We start from the raw sequence: 23,371 nt of genomic DNA on the forward strand, positions 1-23,371 counted from the left end.
TGGTTACAACCAAGTCCCAGTTACAGAGGCTGACCGGGCCAAGACAGCATTTTGCACACCCTTCGGCCTGTTTGAATGGAACAGAATGCCCTTTGGGCTCTGTAACACCCCCAGTACCTTTCAGAGGTTAATGCAGCGTATCTTTGGCGATCAGCAGTGTCAGTCACTGTTGTTGTATCTGGACGATATTGTTGTGTTCTCCTCCACTGTAGAACAACATCTGGAGAGGCTGAAGTTGGTCCTAGGTCGATTGCAGCGGGAGGGTCTCAAGGCAAAGCCCAGTAAGAACTCCTTCTTTCAGAGAGGAGTGAGCTACTTGGGCCATGTGATTTCTGGTGAGGGCGTCTCTACAGATCCGAGCAAAATTGAAGTGGTCGCCAAATGGCCGATTCCCGCTACTGTCTCGGAGTTACGCTCTTTCCTTGGGTTCGCCAGTTATTACAGGCGGTTTGTGGAGGGTTTTGCCAAGCTGGCACCCCCTTGGCACAAGGTTGTAGCCGAGTGTGGCAACACCAGGGCTGGTAAGAGGTCCGATCGCGGCATTGCTACATGTTGGACTGATGAGTGTCGACAGAGCTTTGATGCGTTGAAAACTAGGATCACCACTGCACCGGTGTTTGCCTATACAGACTTTTCCCTCCCATTTATCTTGGAGGTGGATGCAAGCTATGGTGGCTTGGGAGCGGTTCTCTCCCAAGAGCAGGCAGGAAAGGTGAGGCCGATAGCTTATGCTAGTCGAGGCCTGAAGCCCACAGAAAGGAACATGGCAAACTACAGTTCCATGAAGCTTGAGTTCTTGGCCCTTAAGTGGGCCATGACAGAGAAGTTTAGAGAGTATTTGCTGGGTAACAAGTGTATTGTATATACAGATAACAACCCCCTAAGTCACTTGTCCTCTGCTAAACTGGCTGCCACCGAGCAGAGGTGGGCAGCCCAGCTGGCCTCTTTTGATTTTGAACTCAAGTATCGGTCAGGTAAAGCTAATAGGAATGCTGACGCATTGTCCCGACAGCATTCACCAGGCCCCCAGGATGTAGAAGCTATGTTTCCAGGTACTGCTGTGCCTCAGCCCTTGCAACAAGCCCTGAGGTTGAGGAAAATGGAGGTAACTCTGACTGTCATTTCAGTCATGCCATGGTGCACCACCTCTGAACTACGCGCCCTTCAACTGACCCTGTGATCTTGGAACTGTTAGAGTTTTTGGAGAACAGACAGCGTCCCAGTCGTGAAGAGTGGGCACGGTTGTCTCGGTCCACACTGGCTTTGCGGCAGTGGGACCGACTGGTTGAGGAAGATGGGGTTCTGTACCGCTGGGTGTTCCTCCCCGAAGGTGCTGAAGCCGTGTTTCAGCTGTTGTTGCCTGGTGTGCTCTGTGACAAGGTCCTGACCAAAGCCCACCAGGAGCATGGGCATCAGGGAGTAGAGCAAACGCTGGCACTTCTACGATCCCGATGCTACTGGCCTAGCATGTCCACTGATGTGGCTAGATGGTGTCAGACTTGTGAGAGGTGTCAAGTTGCCAAAGATGCCCAGCTTATGGCTTCATGGGTCATCTGTAGACTTCACGCCCTAATGAGATTCTTGCCATTGATTACACCACCCTGGAGCCTGCCCAGAATGGTTTTGAGAACGCTTTGGTTATGACAGATGTCTTCAGTAAATATACTATAGCTATCCCGACCTGGGATCAGCGTGCGGCCACTGTGGCTAAGGTTCTGGTGTCTAAGTGGTTCTACAAATTTGGTGTCCCTGCCCGGCTGCATTCTGACCAAGGCCGTAATTTTGAAAGTGCCCTCATCCAGCAGTTGTGTAGTTTATATGGTATTATGAAATCCCGCACCACTCCCTACCATCAAGAAGGGAATGGCCAATGGCCAACCGCACACTCCACAATTTGCTGCGCACACTGCCAGTTTCTAGAAAGAGGGATTGGAATACGTGTTTGCCCCAGGTCCACTATTGTTATAACACCACCCCCCATCAGGCTACTGGAGAGTCCCCTTTCTTTCTGATGTTTGGTCAGGAGCCTCGACTACCAGTAGATTTCCTGTTAGGTAGAGTTGACAGTCGGGTTGGTGGGTGGATTCATGAGTGGGTCCAGGAGCACCAGGCTCGTTTGCAGGTGGCATTTGAAGGTGCGAAAGAACGGCTGCAGCAGGCTGCTGATCGTCAGGGGCGCGCCCATGACCAGCATGTGTAAGGTCAACCGCTATGTGAGGGCCAGTTGGTATTTTTGCGGGACTTCAGTGCAAGGGGGCCCCACAAGACCAGAGATCGGTGGAGTTCTGTGAGGTACGAAGTGCTAAAGGTACCTAGCAAAGGCTGCTCAGTATATACAATCGGGCCAGTAGATGACCCGACAAAGGCTAAACAGGTCCATCATACCATGTTGAAGGCTGTGGTTAGTGTTGACTCCCCCAAGCATGCCTCTTCTCATGCCTCCCAGCCTGTGGAACAGCCACTGATTGAGGAAAGCTCATTTGAATATGACTTATTGGTTCTTGGACAACAGTCTCCTGTGGCTACTTCTGTCATGCCCTCTACTAGTGTAACTACAGAAACCCGACTCACACTCCAAACCTGTCTGCTCCTTCAGCTGCTTTGTCTGAGGAAGCATCTACATCTCGCGCTGTTCCCCTCGTTAGCTGTCTTGGTTCTGAGTATGCGGCCCCTCGTCGGACCCCTCGGTCAACTGCAGGCCACCACTCTAATGTACATCATGTCCCACGGCCAACAAGAAATACTCCGGCTGCTAACCCCTCTGCTTCTGCATCCATGATGTCTGCTTTGTTTAGACCTTGGAGCTAGTTGTACTGGTCTTAGTTTGTCGATCGTCGGGGCGACGATGCAAGAAGGGGGGGTAGAATGTAGCAGCATAGAAATACACATTTTCTGTATGCGAGGTGTTTCACTTTTCACCCAATCATGGGGCTGGGAGAGGGTATTTAAGTAGTGGTTCTGCCCCAGCCTCTGTCTTTCTGCCTTCTGTCCGTGTCACTTCCGGGTCGTGTGTGGCTGCTGCAGGAATGTGTTCATGGCTTTACCGGGCTAGTTGTTGGTCTCCTCGGTCTTGTGTTGATAGCTTTTATTTGGGCTGCAGAGTGACTGGTGTGCCCCTGGCGTGTCTGTCTCCGGTGTCCGTCTCCGGTGTCCTGTGGTGAGTTCTCACGCTCTCCCTCTCTCTGCGTTAGAGTGCATTTTCGTAGCGGGCTAATGCTATTTTGGTCACAGGTGAGACGTCGTAGCTCCTGGCTCTCGCTCGCTCCCTCCTCTCAGGTGTGTGTGCGCGTGTTTGCTGCTGCTGCTGCTAAAGGTATGTCAATCTTCCCATGTCGCGTTCAACCCTATCATTGTCAGCTTTCTTGATAATGTTTAATATGGCATCTCTAATAGGTATACTTTGTAGTACTCCTAGTACCTGCTGCTGCGAGGGCGATGCTACATCAGCTGATTGGAGTGCTGCTGTTCTGTCTACCGGGCTTCCACTAACTGTCTCGAAGCTACAACTGCCTTGCTTCAACGCTTCACTGCTTCGAGGCTGCTGTTTGTCGCTCCTGCTGCATTTTAAGTCCTTTGATTGACTGTCTCCTGCTCTGTCTGCTGCTGCTTGCCTATACATTACCGCTGGCTACTTAGCCTAGCCGGGCACTGACTGTGTGGTCTCCTCTCTCGATGAGACACTCTGCATTCTTTTAAACGGAGCGAGCCTGCGAGATAGTTCTGGCAGACAACTGCTCACAACTGCTCCCCTATGCACATATCACATGTCTTTCTCGTCATAACAATCTTCCAATCACATGCTCTGCCTCTCAATCTGGCGGTCTATTTAAACTGAACGTCCCATCTCTCTCTCTGCCTGTCAATGCCTCTGATGTACTGCAGTCGTGCTGTCGTGTATTCTGTCATCCCCCCACCACCCCAGCAACCACCTGCAGGCTCCAGGGGGATTGTGATTTATATGTCTTGCTCATCACTCCTCAATGCTGCTATTAAAAAATTATGTTCTAGGAGTGATGAGGCTGGAGCCTGGGCCCCAAACTTAAATGTATTGCTGCAATAAACAATTCAAACGTGAGTTGACTGACTGAATTAGATTTATCCTCTTTTAGGGTGTGGTGAATGAGAACTATTTCCCTTTTTTATTATTAATTCATATAGGTTTAGTTGGTGTGTCTAATTAGTTTAAATTGACTCTTTTCTTTTAGCTTTATCTGTAGTTTAGTTGTTTTTGGGGTGTTTGGTGGGTTTTCTTTTCAGTGTGTAATTCATTTCTTTTGATCTATCTGGGATTAGGTTCTGATTTGGGTTATTAGTTATATTAATTTGAGATTAATTAGTATATTTGAATTATTTGTTTGTTTGCTTTATTGTTTTACTTTTACTAATTGTTTTCTCCCTTTTCAGTTGCTGAGGGCCGGTGGTGGTGCTGGTGGCTGGGTGGCGGTATCCCCCCCTTCTGTGTGCTGTGCTTCCCTGGGATTTGGTCTTCACGCCTGTGTGTGTCACGTGTGAAAGGGGGTGATTTTTGGTTTGTTTTGGGTGGATCCCTTCCCTGCTCACTAGCCCCTCTGTCCATCCGGTAGCCTCAGCAGCTGATCAGGTCTGCCATATATATATATATATATATATATATATATATATATATATATATATATATATATATATATATATATATATATATATATATATATATATATAAAATGGTTTAATAATCATATCAGTTATGTTTTTAACTAACATCATGTCCATACCTACACAGTCAGTGGATCTTTTGCTTGCACAACATTTCGCAATACTGAAATTTTTTTTTTTCACTCTACCAAGAAAAAATACTTTGACATGCTTTCATTAGCATTTTCTTATATTAATGGTATGTTTACTGCAAGACTCAGACTTACATTAAGCCCTGCAGCCAAAAGCACAAGTAACTGCAAAGATCCCTTTGATCTGTGTCCGTTAGCACAATTCACTGCAGAACAAATCATTTTTCTCCACAATCAGAAGGTTTAAATCATGATGAATGTCTAATCCCTCCTTTCGGGCTCCTTACGACGTACTTGCTGTTCATAACAAAACTACGCAAGAACAGCAGCTGTCAATCATCGTGAAAAGTGACGTACAACCCATTTTTTTAACGTCTAATAAATACTGAAAAATATTTTTTTCATACAAAAGAGAACTTGAACACAATGAAGCACAATACAACCTTCATAAAGCCACGGCATGTGGATGTGGGAAACATTTCTAAGATGTTTTTTAATTTTTTAAAGTTTGAGCACATCCCATCAGGAATGACTGGTGGGGCGGGGTTTATGACCTATACTGCAGCCAGTCACCAGGGGGAGCAGTTTTTGTGGAGACCTCACTCTAAACCGAGCAAGATGGAGTCCATTTTTTTACAGTCTATGATCGTCACACCTCGTGGTTCCTGTCCAGTCACTCATTTCAGAACGAAATGTATGATTGGGTTTACTTATTAGCTGCTGATACAGGACACGGACATCACAGTGTCAGTGCACTATGTGTATGATTTGCTACCACTGTAAGAAATACTTAAAAAATATGATATACTACACCTTTGTAAAGGTATAGTATAGTAGGTATAACCCTAACCCTTTAACTATAGTTAACTTCAAACAACCACAGCTGTAAACAAAGTGTTGTCCTGTATAGATAAAAAAAAAGGATAAAAACAGACAAGAAAAACACATGCACATGTTCATAACCTTTTTGGTATCAGAATTTCGTCTTTTTTTGTAACGTGCATGTAATCTCACTGGATAAACTCAAGTACAGCATCCATATATCCTCCAATTATTTTTGTCTTTTAATTAAAATATGTCAGTCACCATGTTACTACACGTCTGTCCTCACATGGATGATCTAACTGTGACTCAGATTTATGATACAATCGAATTAAAAACAGTGTTGCACTGCCAGGTGCAAAAAAAAAAAATGACGTCATTGAGATGACGTTTTCACTTTAATCATGAAACTAAAGACAGAAGCAAAGCTGTACAGCATCCTCACTGCTCTTCATGAATGATGTGTTTGTTCAGTCAAGGTGACAAGAGCCTGTGAGCTTTCTGTTTGAGGCAATGATGAAATGAAGCTGTGGAATAAAAAAATAAATAAATTAATAAATAAATAAATAAAGACAAGTTCCATCATCACTTCCTCAAACGTGCGCAGGAAAATCATCAGGGGCACAGAGGAGGAGCAGGAGGAGGATTTCACTTTTTAATTTTTCTTTTCTCACACTTTTCAAAGGTCAATCCCCCTTTTGTCAAGGTAACTTTGCAAATAATCAACACGCAAGTAAAGATGACATCTCCATCGTTTTAAATGCGCTTATCGGCTTTCTCATGTTTTTATTTAGAGCTAAAATATGTGTCACCGCCGTTGCTCCACTTCCGGTCCGGCAGCTGGTCTCGGATCGGGTTCATGGGGTGAGACATTCCTCTTCTTCTCACAGTGAACTGACTCTGGAGCAGCCGCCAAAGCTCGGCTTTGCCTCCCAGTCTGCTCCAATCAGAGCCGCTGGAGGAAGTGTGTCAGCCATCAAGGCGATCAGAGTCAGGCAAACACAACACCGGAAGTATGACGCCATCCACAAAATAAAAGCCTGAAGGAATGAAACGGTCAAAGGAACATCTCACTGATCATCAGGGAACTGGATACGAAGTTTTATGAACTATTATAGGAGGTAATTTTTCAGACATTTTGTCAATGTTGTAATTTCTGGATGTAATATGTTTCTATTTAGGTTCTTTCTTTGCCCATGTTGTCAAAGTTAGACAACATGTTCCGTGCAGTAACACTTCAAAACCTTTGTTGCATTTTCCACTTGATGATTGATGGTAGTCAGAAAATGCGTTTTAATGTAGTGAAGCCAGCATGTTCTGCTCTAAACTCTTTTATTTTGACACCTCTAAAAGGAAGCTCGGTGTGTCGCCATAGCACGCTTGATTCCGGCTGTTCCATTATGGTAGCTCTCCCAGCCAGCGGCTCTTCGGGAGGGAATCCAGACGGGATTATCAGCAGCAGACACCGCCGAGCTGCCGAGTGAAGTCTCCGACCACTGATCAGTAACAACGCTTCACTCAACATCGACATCTCCACGCAGACCGCTGTGGGGAGGAAGGTAAGCTGCCAGCCCCGCATCCCTGCCTGCCCGTCTTTTACAGGTCCCGTTATTAACGAGAGCGAGGTTCATTTTTTCAAAATAAAAATTAGTGCGGCTTACGCCAAATTCTCAGCTGTTCAGCTGCGTCCTTTTTATTTTTTTTATTTTCAGCTGCTGTTGTAAAATTTAATGTTGAACTCAAACGTTTTTAACGAGGCCTGTAAATAATTCTCAGCCGAACAGTCCGGCTTATCTGAGCAGGTCGATGTTATCCAGAGGATATGGATGAGCTATGCGCGAACGAGTCGGCTCGAAAAACTGACTCTCAATTGAGAATCGACAACGTTTATAGATCCCCTTGGTTTATCCATGGCTTCTCTAGAGACCTGAAACAGCATTGATTGTATGAAGTATTTGTTATATACCACCCTGAAACAGTCAAGAATAGTGAGACTCTGGGAGGCAGTTGCTTGTATCTTCCTCCTGTCATTGTAGCATACACACCTGATCAAAATCTTAAGACTGGCTGAAAAATTGCTAGAATTTACTTCTGCTCATTTGGATCTTTATAAGGTTTTAAGAAGAGCAACAATATAAAAAAGCAAGGAGGGGTGTGTGACAAAAAGCACTTTGAAAAAGTAAGTTATTGAAAACAACAAGTAAACTGAAATAGGCTGTTTATCAGCTGATCAAAAGTTTAAGACCATCGCTCATAAAATAACAAAAAAATCTCCAAACCAGAACAAAAAATTTTCCTTAGTAGGACTCAGTAACAAGTAGCTCCACCGTTCTTGTTAATCACTTCAAAAATGGGTTTGGGCATGCTTGATGGGAGTGTTTCCAGGAAGCTTTTGGAAACATTGATCCAAACATTGATCCAAGTGGTGAAGATGGTTTCACTAACTGTCTGGAACTGATGGCCATTTTTAAAAACTTCCCTTGCCATCCATCCCCAAATGTTCTCTATTGGATTTAAATCAGGGGAACATGCAGGATGGTCCAAAGAGTGATGTTCTTCTCCCTGAAGAAGTCCTTCATCAAGCCAGCATTGTGACCTGCAGCGTTGTCCTGTTGAAAACCAGCTGTTACCACAGAGACCAGGGCCCTAAGTCATGAGGGATGCCCGCGGCAACATGTTTGATGCTCCTGGCGGGCAGTTTTGTGGCGTTGAGGTCTTTGAATTCGTTTTTTGTTTTTTTAAACCCTTTTCCCACAGATGCCATCTGATGGTTATTGTTCTGCAGTTGGATAGCCAATCAGATCCTCTGGCTCAGTGCAGGTGTAATTTTTTGGGGTCTACCACTTGACTTTTTTGTTCCATAATGCTCAGGATCTTTCGAAAAATGTAGAATGACTGTCTTACTGCGTCCAACCTTAGCAACAATGGCACACTGTGAGAGGCCTTGCTTAGGAAGCTTAATGATCCGACCACGTTCAAGAAGAGACAGCTTCTTAGCTTTAGCCATCAGGAGGGCATGGCCGTGTAAATGCCTGACAGAAAATGAACATTTTGAGCAGATTTTGGCTTTAGCAGCCTGTGTTCTTAAACTTTTGATCAGCTAATAAACAACCTATTTCAGTTTTTTTTTCATTACAAGTTCCAAATGTTTTTTCTCACACTCCGACGTCTTGCTTTTGCATATTGTAGCTCTACTTAAAACCCCATTAAGGCCCAAATGTGCAAAATACACATTCTAGCAATTTTCCAACTGGTCTTAAGATTTTGACCAGGTCTGTATATTGATAATACAGGAAAAACACTTAATGATTAATCAATGGGGTTTTTAAAACCACTCCAAAAATAAATCAGGTTATATCAGTTTTGTCAAATCAAAAATGAATGTCAGGGCTGTGTTATTGTTGATCATAACAATAGTATGAGGTCAGTTATGTCTACTCAGCTGACCACTGCTATGAAGATCAGACCATGGCCAGGGTTTGTTTCTGATTAACCCTTTCAGAGTCATTCGAGCCACTCGGACTGGGTTTTTCTTTTTGTTATTTTAGTCTTAAAGGAATCAGTGATCATGCCAGTCAATCAGATAATGTCAGTTTATTTCGATTGATAACAGCTGAGTAAGCTTTTTTCAAAAAGGATAGAGCTGAAACTGTAAAAGAGATAGAGAATGATAATAATTAAAAAATAAAATCAAGAAACAATCTAAAGAATATATTTGAGTTAAATGTATCAATTTCTTGAAGGCCCCATGAAGACTTTTGAAGGAATCTTAAAAAAGTCTTACATTGCATTGTCTGTTTATTCCACTATTTAAAATGAGAAGAACAGCACGTAAATCGATTATGTCTGACTGGTATTTCTCTGTCACTGTCGTCAGGCTGTCCTGGACTGGATTAATTTAGGCACGCAGAACTCTCTCTGACAACACCACGCCAGGAAACAAGGTTAGAAGAGAGACGAAAGATCTCTGTTTTTCTTAGCTAAAAAGTATTTCTGTGATTAAGTGTGTGCTGATGATAAGTTAGTTCAAATTTCTCTTAATGCCACTAACTTATTTGATGTGCCATTAAAGTGCACCCGTTCTGTGTAAGAACCTCAGTCTGCCCCCTAGGTTGGGAAATTAGGAATCAACACAGCACTAACATAACATTGTGGTTGACAAGCTGAGGTGAGTAAAGACGCAGTTTTGAAAGCACTGCCAGATGGGACAATGGACAATAACAAATTTATCTGCATCTACTGATGTTGATCCGACACAGCCCTCTAACCCGCTTTGTTTAAAATGATTGTCGAGAGATGTGCTTGCAGTGATCATACATCATGAATCATACGCGCTGTCTGCGTGCTTGTGTATGAAGTAAACCGTGCTTGAAGCCCACCTCTTTGAAGCGTGCCAAAGCAGAGAAGTGAATCATGCTCAAGCACGGTATGCCTGTGGTCTCACTGGCAAAACAAACTGGGCCTTGTGGTTGAAGTGTGCTTAAGCACCGCCCGGTTTGCCAGTGTGACCACGTCCTGAAATACCACTTTCTGGCCAAGCATACAGGGGCTGAAGAGAGAGATATTTTTCTTTAAGCGTGAAGTGTCCAGGGATAATCTTTTTTTTTCCAATTAAATCTACTTGTCAGACGATGCAGCTTATGTTGCAATGCATCAGCTCTATCAGTTTGTGTTGAGCCATCTAAAAACAGGCTGTTTGTGAGAATGATCCCTTTGAGGTACATTTGGAAAAGTTAAAATAAAGTGTGATCAATGTGGGAGTAATCGCAGGTTAGCTATGAACAATCATATGATTAATGGTGATTACATAATTTAATGGTTTGACAGCCCTAAAAACTACTTAAAATTTATTAGACTGGCTGATGCACATACTACATTTTATACTCAAATTATACACTGCAATAGAGCCCGACCAGTATGGGATTTTTGGGGCCAATGCCGATATCGATTCTGGGGGCAAAAAAAAAGCTCATATTCGATATATTTATATATATACAATAAATTCATTGATATACAAAGGATATATACTGTATATAAACACAAATTATAATACCCATATGATTCAAGACAGAGACAGAACACTATCAAATTAAATCAAGGATCTTTAACCATAACTGTCAAAATAAGAACTGTAGTGTAAACCAATAATAAATAAGAACAAGCTGTAAACACAATAATAATAATAAATAGATAAAGAAGTCAAACTTTATACACAGTAAGTAGAAAAAGAAAGTCAAACTGTAAACACACAATGATAAATGAAAAAGTCAAACTTTAAACACAATGACAAATAGGACAAATTAAACTGTAAACAGACAATGACAAATAAGGCAATAAGGCAAATTTATGCAAACAAACTAGTGCAAACTATATTTTAAGAATTCAGTGAAAATAAATATTGAAAAATAAACTTTTCAAACTGTAAAGATGTAAACAGTTGCATAATGCATTTATTGTTTCACAAAGATGCAACTTACATGACGTTGAAACGCCGTATAATACTCTTATATTTGATAATGGTGGATGTGTGAATTAACAGTTCCATTGATCTCTGCTTATCTCAACAAAAAAACAACTCACATGACATTAAAACGCTGTATTATAGTCTTACATTAGATAATGGTGGACGGGTGAATTAACATTAGCATTTATCTCTGTTCTTACCTTATTTATGAGAGAGAACTCCAAATCACTTCTGCTGTGATCTGGTGCTATAGAGGGATTATTTGTTTCTCAACAACGCCGGATGCGTGCACAACTTGAGTGTAGAAGCACTGCGGAGTATAACGGTTTGTCAACTGACATGGAGGAGTTAACCACCAAGAAACCCATTTTTAAACTAAATATCACTTTGACGGGTGGTAAACAGCTCCAGGTTTGTGACACAGCAGTGAGTAGACAGAAGAGATCAGTTAGTGGACAGATATTAGGTGGACAGACGGCTTAAGAGGAGAAATCCAGCGTGTACCCAGAGAGGAATTTAAACACGCAACTGTCACTCGATGCTCATGACTGCATTATCTGTGGACACTTACCAGACTGTGACAGACCAGGGTGTTAACACGTGTCAGTAAATCAGAAACCCTCCCAGACCAAAAAGAGCACACAGACTGCTGAGTCTGAGACCAGATTCATAATAAGAGAAAACAGAAAACTACGTCCATCTGCACCAAATCAGATAAAGATGACACATTTAATTTACCCAGAGACGTCGCTGGTGTTTCAGTGTAAAGTGGGACTGGTGACTCTTGGACATAATCCCTGATACGCTTGGCTGAGAGTCACCAGTTAGCTTGGTTGCTATAAACTCCAAAACACCGCTTGCTCTGTGATGGTCCAAACTTGATAGACGTTGCCTCTGTTGTATAGTATCGTTTCTGAAAACTGACCACAGAACAACCGTACATTTTTATGCTGATAACAGGGGGGTGGGTGCCTCTGTTGGGGGGCTGGCCGCCCCCCCAATACAATGGCAGGGGAAACACTGGATCATATTGTGGTCAAAACCAGTAAGAGACAGAACTTGGGCTGGTCTTAGCAGTTTACAGTTGACAGCTCTCAGCACTGTGCACAGCAGAATTCTGCTCTGATGCGCGCTTGTAAGACACAGGGTTCCTGGAGGAAATCCATTCCTTGCTTAATTTGATCATTAATCAGTGTTTACAGACAGGTGTTATCATCTAGCTCTGTGCTTTATATGCTGTAATCATGCATATGTCACATCATAAATACCCTGTGAGTGGCAGAGTAAACTTTCGTTTTCTGCGCTGCACTGCAGTGCTTCTATCTCTATATAAAGTCAGCACGAGCAGAAGTCCCCTTGTCGCTCTTTGTGGTTTATATTTACTTTAAACTTCATCCTAATCAGTTTTTGGGGACTGTAACGATGAGCGGCGCTGGGAATCCAGTTGCAGCAGCTGATGGTTAATCTAATCCTCCCTTTGGGGGGGGTCATCTTTCTGCTCTCTTTGAGACAGAAGTTGCAGTTTGTCTCTTCAGTCTTTAAAAATCAACAGAGGAATTTTTCTCTAGCTTTTGTTGAACAAACCTGAAAGCTTGCTAGCTTCATACCAATGTTACCAGTGTCACTATGTGGCTAGGGATAGGTACTGAAGTAGGTACTTTTATAGGTACCGACTGTATTCCTTCTGTAGTACCAAGTACCAGTTCACTTATAACCAAAAGGTACTAAAAAAAGGTCCTAAATGCCCCGACAGTTTAAAAAAGCTTGGAGGAAACCTTGGGGTAGGATTAGGGGTTGGGGATGGGGTTAGGGTTATGGGTAATCTCTTTAACAGACATGTCATTCTTCACAGGGGCTGGTTCTATGGCTGCTGGCTGCTCAGCTCTCCTGTCCTCCTCAGGGTGTCAGCTGATTCATCCATCATCTCAGACTTCGCACACATGCTGTGATGGAAGGAACTGAGCCCCCTCATGCACCAATACAGTGCTAAGGAGATGTTCAAGTGCTGCAGGAATTCTCACCCCTCCCCTGAAAGAGGAATTCTAAGTTACTTCCAGCTTAATTTGAGTTTACCTGGACCTGGGACTACAGTGAAATGCAGAGTTGACAACCTCACTCATGATTTCTTTTAGTTTGATGAATGAACCTGAGAAGAGTGTTGGATTGTGTTCTTCAACTTTGCCTCACAAACTTTTGAGGACAATGAACTGATCAGAACTGTGGCTCTCTAAAGAGGGAACATTTCAGAAACTTTTCTCAGTTCATGTGTGATCTTCAGCTCCCCTGCAGCCGTAGTGCGTCTGATCAGCAGGGGTACTAAGAGTATTTGTAGACACAGTAATTTGACAGTCCCAGATTATCAGCCAACCTGATCAGCCAGCTTTTGGATCATTCTGATACAGCAATGGTGGCTGCTATAGTCACTTTTTGCCTCAGGACTTCTGGGGTCTAACAGACCTTCTGGTTCCCTGGTGGGTAAGAACAGGAGCAAACAGGGTGTGTTTGTACCAGCAGCATGGACTACCATGCTGAGTGTTGCCTCTGTGATCCAGAGGAGGGACATGGAGACCCAGATGAGCCGCCGCTTCACAGTATCCATGCACCCAACCGGATCCGGCCCTCATCGTACCGAGCACTGAGGAGCGCCGTGTCCAGCTTGGCTCGTATTGATGACTTCTTCTGTGAGAAGATCGGTTCGGGCTTCTTCTCAGAGGTCTTTAAGGTATGTTCACTGTTCAGTTGACTAATTTGAGGCTCTGTATTGTTTAGAGAACCTCTGAGGGTCTGTGGTTACAACCTAGGTACAACCTAGGGCTGTGTGATACAGCTAAAAAATGAAATCTCGATTTTGTTCAACCTAAAATCCGATTTACGACTTTAGTCTTTTATTTTTTTACTGTGTAAGTAAACACAATTAAAGATTTTAAAAAAATAGAATCTTTTATTGCATGCAAAAGCATCAGCATATAACTGTAAAGGCAATATAACTTTTGCCGAGTTCATTTTAACAAGAATACTTGAATGGGCACTGTACTGAAGTACATAAACCTTTATATGAAGATAATGAAAAAATAAATAAAACAGTGCTGTATTACTTAGAAAAAAATACAATTGATGCTTTACAGCAAATGAAATAAAAACATCACAAAATGGTTAGAGAAACATTCTTCAACATTAAAGTCTCAGCATAGACCAGAAGGAGATGCTCACAAGTGTCAAAACACAAGACATTTTACCCCTCTCAAGCTCACAAACATGACATATTATAACTTCAGCAGAGGTAGGTAATGTTCCTTTAGATGGTCATTTGCATTATATGCACTGCACTGAAATGAAAAAAAAATGCAATGACTGCATTACAAAAGATGAGCATGAAGTCCTGTCACTAATATTTCTCTCTCCATAATGAACCCAAACAAAAATGAACACCTATGCATCAACCTGGCTCTCCTCAAGCTGCGTTACAGTGTCAAAGTTCTTGCCAAGAAAACAAGTCTATCAGCAGACTCTGGCTTGAGGCATACTCTATGCCATGTTACAATCCCCCCCAGTACTGAAAACCCTCTCAGAGGGGGCACTTGGCAATGGTGAGATATTTTTGAGCCAACTTACTTAGCCTCGGGAAGTTTGTGTCATGTACCTTCCACCACTGAAGTGGGCCAGTGTCTGGGTCAGTGTCAGGGGACAACAAGTGAGCTGACAGCTCAGCTCTGATTTTGTCTTCCTCACACTTCTGGACAGTAGCCAGTGGTTTTTGAAAGGACCTTCCTGAGGTTTCTTCCTTCTTAAACACTGGCTGAGCATCACCTTGGGTCAGAGTTCCTTGCCCAATTTCTGGATTCTCCTTATTCTCCGGCTGAGCTGACATAGATAATAGGTCTGTGACAGCTTTGAGCTTTAGTCTGTCCACCTTGTCATGTGATATGTATGTTGTTCAGAATCTAGGATCGACAAGGGATGACGCGTCAAGTTCATCTGTAGCCACATTACTGTATCTGCTGTTGAGATACTCCACTAATTAATTTGTGAGTTCAGTCTCTCCCTCCTCAGACTGAAGCACGCTGTTACTGAATAAGTGTAGCATTGGTTTCAGGTAAGAGATGCTGACATATGTTTCTCCTGACAGCGCATCAGTCAAAGTCTGCTGCGGTTTTATGGCATTATTGACAGACTCAAGCACATCAACATCTTGCCATGTGGGGACTAGATGTCTTGTTTTCCTGTCTGATCCCAGTACCTGTTTGATGGTCTCTAGTTTAAGTTTTCTTTCAGTCATTTTTTGTCTGAACCCCACGATGTTGGAGACTCAGAGACGAGCTGGTGAGAAGGTCGCCCAAGGTCAGCTTGAACTGCTGCCATGTCTCTGCTTTTTCCAGCTAAAGGAGTATACGCTGACTACTTTTTTGCACACTTTAATGGCACGGTCAAAACGTGTGTCTTTCATAGCATTCTCTGTCAATGAAAACAAAGAGAGTCCACAAATCACAGAATAACTCATCAAATCTTTTGTGACAAATAAGGCTCAAAATTCTCAAAAGGATTCAACAAATTACACCAAGAATTTTTTGCTTTGTTTTTCATTTTCATTCTAACAATGCTGTCATTTTTTTTTCATTCGTTAACTCAGAGTATCAATCATTTGTTACTGACATTACAAAGTGATAGCTGTACTTTCAAGGAAACGATCATATGACCTGAGCTGATTCATACATGTTGGGTTATTGCCCAAAATGGCAAAAACTCCTCCCAAGAACACTAAAAAACAGCAAAAATGGCAGCCATCTTGCATTTGAAGGTTGAAATAAGGTCAAATCATTATGTATCCCAGAAATATGTATATCTTAACAAAAATAAGGTCTGAAAAAATGTGTTATCCTTCATGGTAGGTCGAGCCTTTAAAAAGATCATTTTGGATTTAGACTCCCCCCCCCCCCCCCCCCCCCCCACACACACACACACACACACACACACACACACATGTACGGATGGACAGACACACCCACTTAGGCCCCGCCCTGTATTTACAGTCCATGCTGGTACAGACTCTCAGTCCTCAATGCTGCTAAAATCAACCTCAGAAACATGTTTCTTAGTGAGCTATAGGCTTAGGCAACACATACAAACACACACACACACACACACACACACACACACACACACACACACACACACATTTAAAAAAAATACACCCCTGCTGCATTTGTATTTAAGCCCTCCTAGATAACAAATCCATTGAGAAACGGACCTTTGCTCACTGCGGTCACGTTTCGCTCCAAAATGATCCAACTACACAGTGACCAGGGATGCACTGATCCTGATGCTGGTATCGAGTATCGGTCCAATCAAGCCCCCTCAAAGCTGCATCGGGTTTTGGTGGGAAGGGGCCAATCCACGGTGCTGATCCAGACAGATTTATTATTTTACCAGCTCTCTCAGCTACTTGATTTGAAACATTTCCTCTAATGCACTTTCTTTGTTTTTGCTGCACCACCAGCTTACAGGGTATTAGAGTTAAACATTGAATAGTCATCTCTGTACATTCTGAAGCTTTGATTTAACTCAGTAATTCACTATATCCTAATCTTTTGCCTTTGAACTAAACTTTAGCAGGTTTCTCCCAGAGCAGGTTATTATTTAACACTGGCATCGGACAGACATCAGTGTTGGTTGAAGCCCAAAGCCCAAGTATCGGTATCAGGACCAGAAAAGTTCGATCAGTATCCTTAACAGTCTATTTCAGCATTGATGTCACTTGAACATGTAAATTTGTAACATTTAAAGATGTTAACACAATACAAAGGGCAGCAGCAGACACACCCTGGGGCCAGCAGTAGGAAGAGTAAGACAGAGACATTGTTTGCCCAGACGTGCTGGACCCCCCCCCCCCCACACACACACACACACACACATTTTTTTGTGTGCAGCATTACTGTTGAGCTGAATTTTTAGTAAACTGGTAGATGGTAGCCTAATCTGCACAAGTTAATGGCCTTCCCACCTGCATGTCCTCCCCTGTAGCGGCGCGGCTCAATCCCATTAAGAAAAGCTGCTGTTTGACCACTCAGCTGATCTCTGTGTGTCTCTGCTGCATCACTATCTGCACCAATATCAGTTCTCTGTTTTGGCTCTCCTTGTTTTTAATTGTTGCACATATATGTGGACATTTTATTTAAAGCTCCTGAGAGTTGATTCTGGTGTCCTCTGCCTTAGTCCTCGATACACTAAGTTGTGCCTCTTTTATGATTTTTCCCGTGCATGTGGAAGATTTTTTTTCTTTTTTAAGAAAATATTGCACTCTGATCTTTTCAAACCTTTCACTCACTGCTCACACCAGAGATGTGAACACAGGCTGACTTTTGATTATTACCCGATTATGGTGGTTTCCACGTTAATGAAATTGCAGACAGAAATGCGGAATTGGCTGATAAAAATGAAATCTACTGAAATGCCAGATATCGTGGTAATTGACATAATGTGGCTGAAATGCTGTCATTGAGTGGAGAAGAAACATTTCTCAGGGGACTGCTCATTCATGGTAAAACCCGTGAATCTCCTAACTCTAAAGAAGTGTCTCAAAGCTTCAAACTTTCATCCTCCCTTCCTCCACTTATTCCCTGTCACCAGAGATAATGGAGAGATTGGGAAAATGAAAAGAGGAGAGAAGAAAGGAGGAAATGAAGAGAGGGAAGAAGGAAGGAGGAAATGAAGAGAGGAGAGAGGAAAGGAGGGGATTTATTTTTGGAAAATGAAGACGTCCTGTCCTCCGAAGCGTTACATGAAGCCCCATGTTTCAGAGACAATGGAGCTGATCGCCTCTGGATCTGGCTGTCAGTCAGCTCTAACAGCTGATTGTGTGCCTGCACATGTGAGCTGTAATAACTGAAACTTATGAGTATAACCTGGTTCATGATGTCTCAGGGACACTGGGTAGTCGTGTTTTAATAGATCTCAGTGGAAATAGATATCCTGTTCCTCTTTACTGACCTCATGATCATGAGTGAAATGCTTTGACCTCTAAAGGAAATGGAACGGGTGTCTTATTTTCTCTGACTTTTCTGACTTTTCTCTGACAAAAATTATCTTCATAAAGAAAAAGAGAATCAACAGGAAAATGAATGAGAGAAATGAGTAACCATGAATATTTCTGTTCCATCTATGTTAGGATTTATTTTCCTTGGATGGTTATCTGAGCTGACAATTATAAACTGGGTATTGATCCTTTTTTAAACTTTGTGATGTGAAGTTTCAGACAAGACTGAGCTGCTCCAGCGTCCAATCACAGAGTGATATCCCATATGGGGGCGTGTCTGTCAGTAAAGAGACTTCCGCAAAGCCTGCTCAAGTGTTTCCTCGCTCAGCGCTCCTCCCACCAGTCTCCTCTCTCCATCCTCTCTCCTCCCAGCTTCAGCGTGGTGGCTCAGAAAGTACTCCATGTAGGGATGGGTACCTTTCACATTTGAAACGATACGGTACCGATGCCCGGTACCTGGCAATCGATACCGGTACTCAACGGTACCAAGTTTCGGTACTTTTTTATGTTTATGTCGTAAAAAATATCAATTTGTTTAATGATGAAGTATAAAAAAAATTCAATTTAACAAATTTATTCTTCAGTATATAACCTTGCAATGCTGTGTTCATGTCCAGCATGGAAAATCTCCTACTCTTCCACTCTCTCACAGTCACAAGGATGCATTTAGGTACCTAAACATGGTACCTTTTGGTTTTACATGAATCGATATCCGGTACTTTTGACAGAATTCGGTCGGTACCTATAAAAGTACCTGATTCGGTACCCATCCTTAACTCCCTGTGCCGCGGAGGAGAGAGGAGAGATGAGACTTGAGACTGCAGTTTATCACTTTGAGATGCACCCAGCTCATCTCCTCTCAAACGCTCACCCACCCCCTCCTGAACCACATGATATTTTGAAGCAGCCATCTGAAAGTCTGTGTGCATGCACGTGTTGTGTGTCTGGGAATGATGTGTGAACTCTGTAGGCAGGGATACAGTGAAAGAGAAATGTGAACACGCCATGAGGTACAGACAGAAACGGCATAGGGTTAGGGTTAGGATAAATAACATAAGGTCAGGGAGCCCCCAGTGTAATCGTAGGGGAAAACAGACTTCTTTTTTGCCAGCACACTAGAAACATAAAAGTAGGAATGATGACCACCAGTTTTCCAAAAGCCATGTGAAAAACCAAGAAAACAGTTCACCCACTGACAGAAAAAGCAGCGTAGGGTGGCAAAAGAAGTGTAAAAAGTGGGCAATAAAACTCTGAAATATTAAAATGAAAAAAAAAAAACAGAATTAGGAAAAGAATGAAACAGATTTCATCTAGTAATTTCTAAACACTGCTGTGCCTCTGCCCACACACCCCCTCTTACACTGTTTCATCAGAAGCTGGGTTCAAAGAGCAGCTCACACACAGAAGCAGGAAAAAAGGAAAACTAGGAGACACGCCCAGCCAGTGTAACCATCTTGTCTACAGTGAGCCCCTCCCCTATCCAAAACACTCACAGGCAGACAAGTCCTCCTGGCTCACAGCAGTCCCTCTCAGCTACAACCAGAGCAGACAACTGCATGCAGGTGAAGCGGCCACTCTTGTCTCTTTTAGGTCACTTCTTCTGGTGCAAAGTCAGGATGAAGGAGGAGGGGTGATTTTTAGACAATGAAAACAACTAGGGATGTTCAATACCAATTTGTTTTAGACTGATAGCAGCACAAGTAGTCTCTCTGGAGACCTTAGTGATCAGAGTACTGATTGGGGATGTCCCGATCCGATTTTTTCATATGTTTTGCCAATAATGATACCAATCCACTACCAATACCCTTCTCTGATAAATCCTGTACTCTGTTGTGTGGTTCCTTGATGATGAATCATATTTGTTGTATTTAAGTGAGCCCTGTTGGTGCCTCCTCCAGGAACATTCACTTTAAAAATTTTGCAAGATGCTGTTTTACTAGCATTGCTTTTCAAAGAGAGATAGTCCCACACAGAAGACATGTTTGCAACAAGGTTTGATTTACAACAGTCTGTAAAGAGTGTGCTGAAAACACATGAAAAGTGGATCAGTGCATCCCTCTCCTTCCTGCTTCTACCCCAGCATACCACAGCATAGAACAGGACGCCGGCCACCACTGACTGATAAAACATCAGCAGCAGCTTTGTGTAGATGGACCCCAGCCTTCTCAGGAAGTACAAGCAGCTCTGTCCCTTCCTGCAGATTGTGAAATGACAATGACGAGAACCAAATCAAAGCCACAAGGGACACAAACTAAAGCCAAAAACAAGTGACACAGAACATTCAACAAGAAAAACTAAGATTAACACAGGTGACACAGAAACACAGGACAAGAACAGAATTACCAAGAAACACAATAAGACCAAAACACAAGAAAACCCAGAAACGCATGAACCGAAAAACCCATTCCATGACAGTACTTTTCAATAAGTGTTGATTCCACGCCAGATGTGACCAGTTGACATTCATCATGTGTTAAGTGTCACCTGATGGCAGAGTCGAGGAGCCTTTTGTGAAGTTTCTGCCAATTCATAGTCACTTAGAAGAGTCACTCTGCCAGTCTGTTCTTGGTGTTTTGCATGACATGGGCATTGATATACACAACTGCAGGGGCCAGTGCTATGATAAATCAGCCAACATGTCCGGTGTTTCCAGTGGCCTACAGTCACGCATTAAGCAGATTAACCCTTTGGCTGAGTGGGTACCGTGCACAGCACACACTCTTAATTTATTGGGAGTTAACACTGTGAACTGCTGCTTTGAGACGGAGGATTTTTTTTTACTTTATTCAGACACTTTTTAATTTTTCCTTCAAATCCACAGCCCGCTGGCAAGTTCTTACAGGGGGTTTACAGCCCAATGAAAACCAAAGAGGAGAGACTTATAAAAGTCTGTCTGACACAAGATGGTTAGCACACGCACAACCGACAAAAGCACTGCATCAGAACTATTCCAAGATTCAGGGGTCCCTACAGAAATTTAGTGAAGACTTGAGACAAAATCTCACCACTTCAAATGAGGCCGGGGCATTGTACAATAAGATGGAAAAATTAGAGAATGCCTTCTTGTGTGAAATGTGGAACATACTACAACTTTTTCACAAGACCAGTACTGCACTAAAAACTGTTAAACTGGATTAATGTAACGCTGACAATCTTATCAGCTCATTGAGGGATTACATGGCCAGCCTACGGAGTAATTTTGACAATTTTGAGACTGATGCAAAATACGTTTCCGACTGTTTCCCAGCAAAATAGAGTGGACACATGCAGACACAGAAGAAGGACAAATCAAGCAGATGAGTCAACCGAACCGGACTGGCAACAGTCGGGTCGTGACAGGTTCAGAGCTACACTGTTTATTGCTGCCATAGATCGTCTCTTGGCAGAGTTGGATCGGAGGTATCACTCCTACAAACATGTTATGCACACATTTGGATTTTTGAATGACACTCCATCCATCTCCGCACAAGATCTCCGTTCAGGCGCAGCTGATCTCCAGAGGAAATGTCCGAGTGATGTAGAGGAAGATTTTGTAGATGAAATTGGACAATTCAGAGAATTTATAAAGTAACAGAAGGACACCTCAGCAAGGTCACTGCTAAATCTTGTAAGAGGACGGAGACTACAGTTGGTGTTTCCAAATGTTGACACAGCACTAAGACTCTATCTAAATTTACCCAATACTGACTTTAACCAATGCCATTGGAAAGCGCTCATTCTCAAAACTTGGACTCGTGAAAAATAAACTCAGATCCACAATGGGCCAAAAATGACTGAATCACCTGTCTCTGATGTTCTTTTGGACTTTACAAACCTCATCAAAGACTTCTCTGCCAGGCAAACAAGAAAGAGAGCCTTGTAAAGGTAAAACAAGTTTATTGGGCTGTAATGTTGTTGCATTGCTGCCATTATCATTCTTACATTTGCTGCTGCTGCTGTGTTACAGTTTTTTGTTGAATTTGTTGTTTTTCCCAGCTGCTTACTTCGTAAGAGTGTGTGGACTGAAGCTTTGCAGTATTTGCACGCTTCCTGTTTAGTGTTCACAGATGTGTCACGTGTTGAGTTCCTCTGTGCCGTGGTTATATACACCAAGTCAACACGCGCACATCATGTTCAGTGCTGCTGTAGATGGGACAGTGTATGAGTGTGCAGGCCTATGTGTGTGTGTGTGTGTGTGTGTGTGTATTTGTTTGTGTGTGTGTGTGTTTGTCTGCTTAGTAATGACAGTCTGGAAAGTGGGACCTGTCCTCCAATCAGCTTAAGTAGATTACTCGCACACCTCCGTCCAGACGAGTGTTTTAGCACTGATTCAGGACTAATCTCTCCGTTCATTCTAATAGGCCTGAAAACAGACGTCACATGACTGTTGGTGTAAAATGAGCATGAGCGTGCCACTGTAAACATCTACACACAAAGCTGATAGAGCTGATAACACAGGAGTTGTTCCAGTTAGAGCTCTCCTCTTGTGCATGTAAGCAGTAGTAGACTTTGAAATGCATGAAAACAGGAAGCCTGTGTGTCTTCACGCTGTTAGCCCTTTCATGTCAGAGATATGGGGACATCAAGAATCTTTGAAGGATGAGTCAGGAAACACTCCAAACCAGAAGAGAAAGATGTTTGTGTCACCATCTCTGAAAGCTTGTCTTATTTTAGGTTCCAAAAAGAGGGACAGCAAGACCTGCATCAGGGACCATGAAAACCAGGAAACCACAATGACCTCATTCTGTGATTAGTGGACCACGTGCTCTAGTTTGTTTGTTTTTTTTGTAACACAAAGTGACTGGATTTGGAGAGCGATGTAGATGTTCACAGCTCCATCCCAGCAGCAAACACAGACTGTGTACTAAGTGTGCACAATCACAATTTTCGAGATGATCCTTTACAAGCCTTACCTGCCGATACCGATTTTTATTGTTTATATTTTATAACTGACAGCATCTACCTTCAATGTTCCAATCTTATTTTATTAAAAAACATCAAATACCTGTGAAACAATAAATCTTTAGGTTTTAACTTAAACAACCAATAGTGTCCTGAGTTTAAGGTCTCAGAGCAAAAAGCAACAATGGCTGGCTGTCAGGCCTTCTCAGAGGTATGTAAGATCAGTTTCATATGTAAGGGTGGGCCAATCACTGATCCCCAAAAGTTAAGGGGATCTGCGCTGATCAATCAGCCAACTTCTTCAATTTTTGCCATCCAGACAAACTTGTGTTTTCACCTTCTGTTTGTGTAAATGAACCAATGGTCTTTAGAACGAACTGTCTGTGCTGTGAAGAGTGTATGCTTTGGAAG

The 23,371-nt window shown here is 42.7% G+C and overlaps 1 protein-coding gene across 2 annotated transcripts in view; it reads left to right on the top strand.

The window, feature by feature from the left end:
- The first annotated feature begins 6,966 nt into the window (after positions 1–6,966).
- The window catches only part of tesk1a (testis associated actin remodelling kinase 1a), a 62,316-nt gene continuing 45,911 nt past the window's right edge, over positions 6,967–23,371 (top strand). Inside the window, exons 1-3 of one of the 2 annotated variants that reach the window (XM_074693037.1) lie at positions 6,967–7,144; positions 9,463–9,529; positions 12,902–13,771. In XM_074693037.1, coding sequence (XP_074549138.1) covers positions 13,565–13,771 — 207 coding nt within the window. In that variant the 5' untranslated portion in view covers positions 6,967–7,144; positions 9,463–9,529; positions 12,902–13,564. The remainder of the gene's footprint in view (positions 7,145–9,462; positions 9,530–12,901; positions 13,772–23,371) is intronic. The other variant, XM_074693030.1, reaches the window with a different exon arrangement.

Source organism: Halichoeres trimaculatus, unplaced genomic scaffold, assembly GCF_033239565.1.
Source record: "Halichoeres trimaculatus isolate MK-OKI-2021-1 unplaced genomic scaffold, fHalTri1.1 fHalTri1_scaffold_2, whole genome shotgun sequence".
In the NCBI taxonomy this organism is placed as follows: Eukaryota; Metazoa; Chordata; class Actinopteri; order Labriformes; family Labridae; genus Halichoeres; species Halichoeres trimaculatus.